The sequence below is a fragment of the Pantherophis guttatus genome, chromosome 2 (genome assembly GCF_059756535.1).
Source record: "Pantherophis guttatus breed Tessera chromosome 2, ASM5975653v1, whole genome shotgun sequence".
Taxonomy (NCBI): domain Eukaryota; kingdom Metazoa; phylum Chordata; class Lepidosauria; order Squamata; family Colubridae; genus Pantherophis; species Pantherophis guttatus.
In genome coordinates this window covers 99,088,184-99,100,657 of record NC_142064.1, presented here as the reverse complement: position 1 = coordinate 99,100,657, position 12,474 = coordinate 99,088,184, and the positions used below count along the sequence as shown (strand labels likewise).

Sequence of the window (12,474 nt, the reverse complement as noted above, 5' to 3'; positions counted from 1 at the left end):
TTGTTTCCTGCAGCTTTTTACAAACTGTGTGCAAACTTAAATAGGCTAAGGGAGTGGCCAATTAGCCTCAAGCCTTACTCTCGAGGAGACATGCTCCTAAGTAACCACTCCTGCCTTTTGGCAGCTCTGCGTGCCCGTGCATTGAGAATAGGCTCCTCCACTTCATCCTCTTCACTTAACGGAGCCTCTGGAGGTTCTGAAGGCCCTGGCTGAATCCCTGCCTCTGGCACCACATCTTCTTCAGCCTCCTCGCTGTCCGACTTGAGCACCGGCTGCACAGGCTGCTGGCGCGACACACCAGCCTTGTCAGGATCAATCCGCGCAGGCCGCTGGCGGGCCACAACAGCTGCCTGCAATTTGGCAGACTGAATCTCACCAGGCTCAAGCTTGACTCAGACTTCCATCCTTCCGAGGTCGGTAAAATGAGGACTCTGTAAACCGCTTAGAGAGGGCTGTAAAGCACTGTGAAGCAGTATATAAGTTAAGTGCTATTGCTATTCAAGGAACATATATTCCTATATTTATTCATGTGCCCAATCAAACAAAGTGAAGAAAGTTTGCTAGTCTTCCAAGCATTGAATAAGTTTACAGTATCTCAAACACTGTTCTTTGGGAATAGAGATTGTAGGATTTCTGTGTTTATTTTTGCTAAGGATAGATAATGAACTAGTAATAATAAATAAGCACACATACTTTACAGGCACATTCTTAGAGATACATAAACCGTGAAAGAAAAGAAAATACTGTATAGAACGGCAGCCAAATGGGCTTCCCCCTTTCACAGACACTATCAACTGCTGCTTTGTTGATCTTCCAGCCTTGATCTCACTTAAATCAAAATGCTCATCATACAGCAGTAAAATTTTCCTATATGGGATGAGCTAATAGTAGGAGTCATAAGACAAAACAACAGTGACCAATTCAATCTGCTTAAGAAACTTAAGTCTCTGCCCTAGATTTCCTGAATATTTCTGTATCAAGAAAAAAAGGGAATGTGATTTGCTTGCCAAAATGGCATTTTCATTTTGCTTTCATGTCATGAAGTTTGAATTGACAGATTGTGTCTGCCTGATCTGTCTGGACACTGTTTACAAGAATCACTGGAAGCAGATGAGAGCCTCAATCCTGAACTGTTTTAAGTTTTTCATTATATATGACATGTTTAAGGAGGAGAGAAACACATGTGTGTTGCTATTTTTCCCATCATAAGCATGTCAGTTAAACAGTATTGTCAATGCAAAAAAAGGCAGCTGTGATAATGAGCATCAATAAGATTTTAGTTGTTGGACTAAAGAAACAATTATATACATAATGAGAGCCAATTTGATGTTGTGATTAAGGCATGAGGTTAGAAACTGGGACACTGTGAGTTCTAATCCAAGTTTAGGCACAAAACCAGCAGGGTTACTCTTGGGCCAATCACTTTCTCTCAGCCATAGGAAGGAAACAATGGCAAGGCTACTTGCTCAGGCAGTCTCCAAAAATCAGACATGACTGAAAGAAATAAAAAAAATATATACATAATACTATAGAGTTATCCTGTTCATCGGGATTTGAAAACTTTGTATTTTTAAAAAAAACTTTTCAAGTTGGTATTAAATTGGAATTGTTTCATTACATTATTTTATGTACTTTTATTGCAGTGATCTTAGATTAAATGCAAATAAAAAAGAGACAACAAACCAGATACCAAACTGTTCCTCTTTCCATATTTACTGAAGCTAAATGTCAATGTAAATCAGAAGATGGATTTCCAAGTCCTATAGCAGCTAGACATAGATCCAAGACCTAAAGGAGCTTCCTCCAATGAAGCAAGCTGAAATATTTAGTTTGTGAACCCACTATGAATCTAAATAAGGGGTTATCCTAAACAAACTTCTATCCATTTGCTGAAGATGTAATGTGCCATTCTTATGAGTGTTGTCTCACTGCATGAGACCTGAGATTCTGGCAAATGCAAAAGGCATTTTCTCTGATGTTTGCAAGACCAGGGCTTCTCCTAGCTTGTTCAAGATGAGATCTTTCATTTAACCATATTGAAATAAAATAAAATATATTTTATATGAGGGGGCAGTGAGTAGAGAAGGAATGGGACACATACTGATTTATATCTTATGCTTCAGAAACCTAGCTAGAACAAAGCGACCTCTCTTATTTTTCCAACAAATGTGAAACAGGGCTTCAGCTTTACAATGAAGATTTGTTTACCCTGAGATACAAAGAAGCAAACCATTCAGTCTTGGTTGAGAAAGTAAGAGTATACCCAGTATAAGAAAGATAACCCATGCAGGGTCTTTGTGATGCCTCCCACCCAGGAACAGACTACCGCCCCAATTTAAACTCAGTACTAAACCCTACCTAATACTAAACTGCTCTTTCCACAAAGCAGTCAAGATGGAATTATTTGTATTGCAGGGTGATAGATACTGTAAAAAATAATTTTATCCAGTTTGGACAAGACATTTATGTTTACTGTAAATACCAGTAGTACTGCTTTATTTTAATAATAATTTATTAAGTAAAGTATGCATTAATATAAGCAATAATTTCTGTATGTATTAATTTGGTAAAGTTGTAATTGCATAAACACACCTATAATAAATAAAATAACAATAAATAGTATTACATAGTTATGCATTTATTTAATTATATATAAATATATAGCACAATCACTTAGACTCAGAGAGACGGCTGTAAAGCACTGTGAAGAGGTATATAAGTCAAAGTGCTATTGCTATTATGCGCCGGTTCCCTTTCCGTTGTAATGGCAATCGCACGTCATGCCTTGTTACCGTTTCTCAATCGGCCGCTCCTTCCGCGGCTTGCAACGAGAGAGCACGCGCCACCAGCGCCACCTGCTGCTCGGGCGACCGAGTGCAAGGTCTGACGAGTTGATTGCCAGCCGCGCTGCCTCGATCCGCTAAAGGCCGCCACATCTGCAAGGGTGCCTCGCCGCAGGTCGAGTGATGGATGGGTGAAAGGAAAGATGGCGGAGAAGGTGCAGAAGAGGTAAGCGGGGCCTCTGGGCGCGATTAATCTCTGGATCCTTCCCTCCCCCCCTCCCCTCCCCCAATAGGAGTTGTTTTCTTTAGATGCTCCTTGGGTCCATTTTTTTCAAGGCTACGTTGTCTGTGAGGGTCCAAAAAGGACGCCCAGTTCTTTACAATGGACCATTGTTACTACTAAGCAGCTGCTACTAAGTTGCTGCCATAAGGGTAGCCTCTTCAAAGGAAGAGAGGAGGTCGGATCTGCCGATAAATGTCCGCTTTCAACAACCCCGCAAGTAATTCAGTCCAGTCGGAGAGGGCGGTTTTGAGCAGGGGTCTCCAACCTTGGCTGCTTTAAGATTTTGGACTTCAACTCCCATAATTCCTCAGTCAGCTTTGCTGGCTGAGGAATTCTGGGAGTTGAAGCCCACAACTCTTAAAGCAGCCAAGGTTGGAGACCCCTGGTTTTGAGGATGTAAAGCGGGATATTGCTACTCCCGATGCCACTCGAGAAAGCCTTACTTACATCAAAGGGGGGAATCCAGCTGTTCATTCCGTGGTTTTATTTTTCAGTTTCGGATGTCACCCTTGTATAGGAGCATTGATGATTTCTGGAAGGTTTCCACAGATTGCTGAATATCTTGAATGAGGCTTTGCATTGATATTATTATTATTATTATTATTATTATTATTATTATTATTATTTAATCTTTAGTGAGATTCACAGCCTTTGAGGCTGGTTAATAGCTCAGCAGCTGGAGTCCTAACCAAGGACCTAGGAACTGTTAAGGTATCGTTGGAGGATGTAAGCTGTTCCGAGTAAGGTGGTTTTTTGTAGAGTATTATTATTATTATTATTATTATTATTATTATTATTATTATTATTATTTACATTTTCACTGAGGTCCTTTATATTAGAAGAAGCAAAGCCACCTTGTGGATATTCCTAAATCGTTCTGGGGGAAAAGGAAGAATGAGAATCCTCCTTTTTCAAAAAACTTGACTGTGAAAATGTGTTGTTGTTGTTTTCCTACTACTTAATATTATGCAACGTTTTTCCTAAAAAAATTTAAGTGCTTTGCATTCATCAGCTTAGAAATTCTTTAAACAACTATTAAACCTGAGTGTTAATACTACAGGTGGCAGGTGGAGGTGAGCTAAAGCTTCCCATTGATTTAGTAACTGACAACATTTTGATAGTGTGAGACTAGAAGCTGTTTTGTCAATCACAATATATGTCCTTGTCTTCCTAGCTCTCTGGTCCAGTGTTTCGACTAGAACTGCAGTTAAGGCAGTATTGTGGTTTCTCAACAGTGACATAACAATGTTTTATTACTGACAAAACAGCTCCCTGCCCTCAAACTGTCTAATTAAACTTAAACTGTCATTGCAGGCAGTTATTGGTTAATAGCAGTGATACAGAACCACAGAAAGTTGCATAATTCCTCCATGTGGGGACTTTTAAACTTTTACTGAGCACTACTGTGGATCAAGATTAAGTCTTCTCATCACTTTTGCTTCATACACTTCCCCCCCCCCTCCCCAGGTACAATCAGATAGATAGAGAGCTTTCTCTCTATTCTTTTTTAAATGCATTTCCAAGGATCTGGGACTATCTGACAGAGATGAGCAAATGCATGAGAAAAATACCAATCACTGCTACTGTTTCTGTATATGTCTTTTCTAGTGTGAAGATTGCACCTGGAGCTGTTGTTTGTGTGGAGAGCGAAATCAAAGGAGATGTGACTATTGGTAAGAGAAAATATTTTTATAGAACGATACAGTTGGGTTAGCCCAACACACTTAACTTGATTATTGAATTAACTTAGATATCACAATACCGTTGAATTATTAACAAATTGTCTATGTTTATATAGTGTGGTAAGCCACAACCAAAGTTAAAACCAGCAAAGCTTAGAAAGTTAAAGAGTTAGTACTCATTTTAAATGTACTCATAGTAAATACCTAGTGGTGCTCTAATAGTTCAGAAAGATGATGCTGGTATCTGCACTTCTTCCCATCTTTGCTTAATGCTGCTGCCATAATCCTAGCTCTAAACCCTGTTCATGTTGCCCTTTCAACAAATGGAGAGAACTATCTAAAATTTTAAAAAGCATTTTTTTGTTCAAATGTAGGACAATAAAAATGTTGATGAAATAAGTTGCAGCAAATGATTGTATGATAATGTTTGTGATTCTTCTTTTAATGTGTAAATATTACACTCATTTAAAATGTACGGAGAGGGCTGACAGCAGTCCTGTGTTGACTAAAGCAAATTGGTATTTTCAGAGAAATTTGTGCTCAGGATAATACATTTCCTTGAAATATTTTGATGATACATAAGATTATAGCAATACGTGTTTTTTATAGGACCTAGGACAGTAGTGCATCCCAAAGCCCGAATCATTGCAGAAGCTGGACCAATTGTGATTGGGGAAGGTAATCTCATAGAAGAACAGGCAATTATAATTAATGGGTTAGTATAATTTAATCAACTTTCTTAAGATATTTATTTCATTCATTCCACTTGGATGGCCACTCAATCTATAGCAATTCTGGGCAGTATACAAACAAAAACAATCATTAAAAAATTAAAAGTAGAACAAATTGTCAATAGAGTTACGAATCAGTATAACACCACATTTCCTAGGGCTCACTCAATACTCTGGCCAAATGCTCGAGTATTGCCAAGTCTTAAGAATCTTATGAAACTTCAGTTGGGTCAGGGCTATCTGAATCTTGAGAGGCAGTCTGTTCCACAGGGTTGGCACTGCGACATAGAAAGTATACTGCCTTAGTCACAACAGTTGGCATTGCTTGATAGAAGGGATCAGGAACATGCCATCTCTGTTGGAACTAATAACCTGTTCCTGGGGCATCATATATTGATTGTATTTACTCAGGTAGAAATTAGCAGCATGCAGCCATTGAAATAATTTCATATTACCTTCAGTGTAAATTTTTTATTTCAATTTTCAATGTTCAGTAGATGTTCAGGTCTGTGATCTTAACAGAGAAATTGGGAAATATTAATTGTAATAAATACCAATTCAGTGAAATTGTAAATGCTAAGTATAATAATTATAATGAATTAAATGAATTTGTAATGCTGAAAATTTAATATCCTTTTTCTATTCATTTGATAACCAGCCATTTTTTAGTATTGTCATCATGAGTTGCATACAAAAGGAAAAACATATTTGCAACTATAAGATAATCATTTGAAGCTTTCCCGATTAGTATAGCAAATATTAATGCATAGATGTACTTGTACTCTCCTGTCATAAATTTATATAAAATATGTAAACATTATTCACTTTGAATAACATTTTGAATCAGTCTATTGAATGAGAATTCATAAATTTGAGGTTTTGTTGTATTTCAGATTTAAATTTTCCTGTAAACCTATTCTTAGTTCAGTTTTCCATAGCATATCTTTGAATCTTTATGTTATTATTATTATTATTGTGATTATTTTGTCAAAACATTCTTACAAAATGATCTCTGTATTCTGGAATAACCTTGATTGACGGTGAGTCTGATGTAGAATAGCAGCTTAATGAAAAGGTTCAAGTTAGTATCAAACTTTAAAGATAAAATTCTTGGTTTTAAGGACATGACATGCCTGTTTTTAAACACAAAAATGTTAAAACACCTTTTCCATCTCTACAGCTATCCTGAAAACATTATTCCTAATACAGCGGAAGTAGGAACCAAACCGATGGTCATTGGCACTAATAATGTGTTTGAAGTTGGCTGTTGTATCCTTTTGAAGAATAAATGAAAGATTAGAAAGATATATGTCTGCTTCAGACAGTAAGTATCTGTGATGTAATCTTAGATCCCTAAATTTGTGGCTAAAGGTTGGGATGTATGTTGTTTGCTGTTAAGCACTTATGAAGTGCATCTACTTCAATAAAATAGATAAAATATTATTAGTTTAATTGCAATTATTTTCTACACTTTGCTAATTTAGTAGAGAGAAAAAAATCTCATTGATTCATTGCTGCTGAATAAAATTCAATTTGTTATAACTATAATGTCATAGCATTACACTTTTAAGTATATTGTCTAAGGTTCATGGTAATTTTTAGTCAAATGAAAAAAATAGGGGATGTTATTTCAGCTTTTTAAAAATAACATGTTTATCAGAATCTTTCGCTAAAGAGAGAGGTTTCATTAGTTTACTATAATTGCTTTTTAACTTTATTGCATGTGATCTAATTCACTTGTCTGGAATGATAAGGGTCTCCTGCTTGTGCAGGTGGTTGGACTAGAAGACCTCCAAGGTCCCTTCCAACTCTGTTATTCTGTTATTCGTCTGTATCCAAAGATATAAAGTTAAAATAATGGTCTCCCAGGATCTTTCTTAAAGGCAGTGGAGCTGCAGAAGGTCTCTTGCTGTATTAGAGAGAACTGAGGATATGGGAAACATGCAGACAAATATTCTTAACCACGCTTGCAGATTCTGAAGCAATGAAAATAGGAGATAACAATGTAATTGAGTCAAAAGGTAAGTATGTGATGATTATTTTGTACAACTTAAAAATAAGTGAGAAAATGGCCATCCTTTTCATTAACTTTAGTTTTTCAGTTATATGAAATTTAAACATAATTACAAAGGAGTATAAATAATATAATTATTATGATACAGCAATATCAGTAAAAACTTAGAAAACATTCTTGCCTCAGTGGTTGAATACAGCCAATCTTCAAAGCCTTTCAAAAGAATAAGGTCCCTTGTTATCATTTGCAAACCTATAAAAATAGCCCCCCCCCCCCAATGCGCTTCACTTTGAGGATGGGCAATAGTTAATTGTGGAGTAGTGCAGCAGAAGAAAGATATAGAAGTATCTGCTTTGCACTGGCAATATATTGGGAGATCCAAACTGGGTATACTGTATAAAATGATGCTGGGTAGCCCATTTAACAAAGATTACTCCAAATGGTACCATCCTGGCACATTTCCCAGAACAAAGGTACTGTATTTTTCGGACTATAAAATGTATTTTCTTTCTCCCCACCCCACCCCCCCAAAAGTGGGTGGAAATGTCTGTGCGTCTTATAGAGTAAATATTGCGGTGGGGGGGAGGGGGTTCGTGTGCTGCCTATTGCCGCTGCTGCTGCCTGAATAGGCCATGGAAGCAGCAAATGGGCTGCGGCAAATGGGCCATGGCGCAAACAGGCCACGGCGGAGGCAAATGGGCAAGGCAGATTTTTTTTTCTTGTTTTCTTCTTCAAAAAATCTGCCTCTGCCTCCCAGCACATGGCTCGTCAGGGCTCCGCTCCGTTTTGCTCACCACCGGTCAGCTGAGTGACAGCTGGATCCAGGCTTCCCGTAGCCCCGCCAATCAGTGGGCTGGCTGACCAGAAACGGCGCTATTGCTGCCTCCTCTGTGTCTGCTGCCTCTGCCGGGGAACACTGGAGCCTTCTCCAGCGTTCCCCAGATATTGCCGCCGCCTATCGACAGTTGAATCAGCCTCCCGGAATACCGCTGATCAGCTGTTCCATGCAGCGGCAATTCCTGCCTGTTGCCGCAGCCGCATTCGCCGACGAATGGTGGCAACAGCAACAGGCAGAGGCTGCTATAGGCAACTGCAATACCTGTCGCCTGGAATAGCTGATTGGTGGTATTCCGAGAGGCCAATCCAACCAATGATGGATGGCAGTGAGCGACAGGTGGCGGCAATAGGCTATATTCGCTCCATAAGATGCATAGACATTTCCACCCACTTTTTTGGGAGGGAAAAGTGCATCTTATAGTGCAAAAAATACGGTACATAGGGAAAGGATGCTCAACCACTGCAAAATTGTTATCTTGCGGACTGGCAATGAGATGATTGATAAATTGCCAAAAAGCTCACAGCTTCCACAGCAGGTCCAGCCATAATCAAAACAATCCTTATGATGACAGGTCTGTTCCCTTGGGGGGGGGGGAGTACCAATACAGAGGGTAAGACACATCTCCATCTCGTTAGGAGGGTTTTATCTCACTCTGAACCCACAGCCTCTAGCGGAGGGTCATCACTTTGTTTGGAAACTTTGTTCTCCGCAACTAAACAACACATTAGCTATTTGCTAATGTTCTAAGAGAGGAAGAGGGCTCCTTGTGCCATTCTTCCCTAGCACAGTGGTCAATCAATATGTGCCTGCATATAGTAATAGCACTTAGATTTATATGCTGCTTCACAGTGCTTTACAGCCCTGTCTAATCGGTTTACAGATTCAGCATATTGCCCCCAACAATCTGGCTCCACATTTTACCAACCTCAGAACGATGGAAGGCTGAGTCAACCTTGAGCCGGTGAGATTTGAACTGCCAAATTGCAGGCAGCCGGCAATCAGCAGAAGTAGCCTGCAGTATTGCATTCTAACCACTGCGCCACCACGGCTCCTTTTATATGACTTTACCCTACAATTTAGAAAAACAGTACCTAAACACAGAGAAGACTAGACATAAAAGATGTTTCTTTCACACATACACACGCCTCTTTGTTCTGGCTCTTGAGTTTTTCTGTCAAGGTCACCTTTCTTCCTCTCTACATCTACAGCAGTTGTTGGTAGAAATGTGATCCTGACAAGTGGCTGCATTATCGGTGCCTGCTGCAACGTCAACACATACGAAGTCATCCCTGAGAACACTGTCATCTATGGAGCGGACTGTCTTCGTCGAGTGCAAACTGAGCGGCCTCAGGTGAGTAGGCAACAAGCGTGCAAGGCAGCTTGAGTTCTTCAGTCACCAGATTGTCTGATTTGCGGGGTGCAAGTTTACCAATCCAGTCAGTGAGCAGAGCCCTGAAAAATGTGCACTTTGTGATTTGTATCCCATTAATATCCTGTTGATAAAGTTTTCCTACTTTGATCTCAGATTTAACCAAATTGGGGGGGGGGGAGTCAAAATCTTGGCAATATAAGTAGTATTAGATAGAGAAGATTGTGACCAGATAGTTTGGTCTGAGGGTCCAGTTGAGATAGGACAGAGGTGCATCTCTTTCTTGCCTTTTCCTTTACAAATCACCCTGTCTTTTGTGGATGATCAATCTCTTTCTCCCAGGATAAAGGATGCACTGTTCAATAAAAGAGTTTTGTGACTTTTGTTAATGACCTATGATTTCAGATAAACAGGCAAAGTGAGGTTATGTCAGGATACGTTATCGCTTTGCAGTGGGTTTTTTTTTTGTTTTTTTTTAAATAAATATTTTATTGATTTTCAACAATTAAAATACAAAAAGAAGAAAGTTTGTGCATAACTGAGACCATTTACATGACATATTACTATATTTCACTTATACCCTATACATTCTTGCAGTGTTTTTTTTTTGTTATAGTGCTACTATTATCACTATAGTTTGTCAATTCACATGTAATAAAAAAACAGAAACCACCTTTAAAATCATGATTCTGGTTTCCTAGCTGATTGAAGAAGAAGCCAGAGTAGCCAAGGATCAGATGATGAATGATAACTGACATTCATGTCCATATTCAGACCAAGCTAACTAGCTTTTCAGTCCAATCTTCCTCAGCATGAAACAGTGGAGAAAGGCTTCAGCATTTCCTCAGTTACTGCATAAGGTGTGGAGAACTGAAGTAATTTTGGGAATATTGCTGAAACTGTCATTGCTTCATGCAAAAAGAGTGGTTTAAAATATGCCTTATATTTGTGAGGAAGACATTTGTGATGTGTCATTTGAGAGAAGGAGAAATTGGGAAACAAATTTTCTTAATAGGAATTACCTTAAAACAAGTCAGTCCCTTGATCCATCTAATCTAATGATTTCAACACTGATTGGTGACAGTAATCATACATTTCAGGCAGGAGTTTTCCAGTTCGGAAAACCGAATCTCCAGTGTGACGTCCATGAAAGAGGCTATCACATCTTTTACTGCTGAGTTAAAGCCTTCCCTTCAAGTCATCAGAGAGCTAGATACATTGCATTTCTGTACCAAAATAAGCAATTGAGTCTTCCTCAAATCTTCTGGATCACAGTTTCTATAATCTGTGAGCATTGGCCATGCTGATCGGAATATATGGAAGTTGTGGTCCAGTTGGTTCTTTTAAGCAGATGTGTTTAGATTTATGTATATTTTTCTAACATTATGCTTTTCATTTTAGCCACAAACATTACAGCTGGACTTTCTTATGAAAATCCTCCCAAACTATCATCATCTCAAAAAGATGATGAAAGCAACATCCACACCTGTGAAGAGCTGAAAGCCTTCCTGGATCATGGTCAAAATTATATCGGAGGTGTACTACTTGCTTTCTGGACTTTGTGTTTGCAAGAATTAACTTTTTTTTTTTTTGCTTAGTCTGGAAATTTAGTCATGCAATTATGCAGCTTAATTTTATTTATTAAAATATAAAAAATAAAATGCGCCATTGTCACATTCCCCTTGATAGTTTATATTTTTAGTGGACTTCATTATCTCTATTGCCTCTTGTTTTTTTCTTTGTTAATGAAGTCGGGGAACTCTCAAACTCATCTTTCGTACTGATGCTATCTTGGATGTCACCTCATTTTTCCAGTAAACCTGACTTAGAACGCTGTTGATTGGAGATGGTGGGAATGGTCCAGTTCATTTGGAAGGCAGCAAACAGACTATTGCACAAAAAGAAGAGTTTTTTTAAAATAAAATAAAATAAAAAGATTTGTTAACTTCAATAGATATATTTTAGATGATTGCACATCCTTAGTGCTTTCCTTAAATAGTTGAAACTGCACATGTAATTTCAAACAAGGTCAAACAAATATGTAGTTCAGTAACTCATCTGGAGTTAATATCATGAAGGCTTCCTATTGTGGCTTCAATCCAGATTTGTTTTTATACATGCTGCATGTAACAGTGAAAAAAGTTTCTGCTGTCAGAAATACAACATGCGGTGCTCTCCTGTGCCTAACATTGCAGTCCTCCAGTCCCTTGGGAATAAGCCTCACCAAACATAGTTGGGACTTCACTTTTGTATAACTTAACAGAGGTAAAACTTTGTTAAATCATTTTAAACAATATCATAGTCTTCATAAGCCTCTTATGATTACTGTCCCTGTGACTGTTCATACAACGTATTAAACCATGAAATAATACAGAAAAAAATCAAACACTTATAACCAAGATAAAACATTGTTAGCATTTCCTCTAAAAATACGGTGTGTGCAAACAAAGCTATCAGTTCCCCTTTTGACATGTGAATGTATGGAGCCACCAGAGCTAGATTTTTCCTACAGTATATTCAGTGGTGGAAGAAAGCCCCGGAGATTAGCACTTCTCAAAGATGTTGAATGCCTTGTATTTGCACTTCCCAATATTTTTCCCCAAAGCTTTTTAAACAGAGTTGTAAACAGTGTTTACATTTTTCAGTGTGTAGCAATGCTGCCCTAGCTATTTCTGAAGCTAAAAGTCCCCTTCTGTGATTCATATTTTCTTTTGGGAACAACTTGGAAGCATTTCTTAAAGCCAATGTTTTCAACATGCAAAATACATCTGAAG

At 38.3% G+C, this 12,474-nt stretch overlaps 1 protein-coding gene across 1 annotated transcript; it reads left to right on the top strand.

Annotated features, from left to right (window-relative positions):
- The first annotated feature begins 2,857 nt into the window (after positions 1–2,857).
- On the top strand, positions 2,858–11,376 carry DCTN6 (dynactin subunit 6). Its single transcript, XM_034410853.3, has 7 exons — positions 2,858–3,009; positions 4,675–4,739; positions 5,358–5,463; positions 6,660–6,748; positions 7,453–7,500; positions 9,540–9,682; positions 11,102–11,376. Exons 1-7 carry the CDS (start codon positions 2,987–2,989, stop codon positions 11,198–11,200), a joined length of 573 nt encoding a protein of 190 aa, XP_034266744.1. The 5' UTR covers positions 2,858–2,986; the 3' UTR covers positions 11,201–11,376.
- Positions 11,377–12,474: the final 1,098 nt, after the last annotated feature.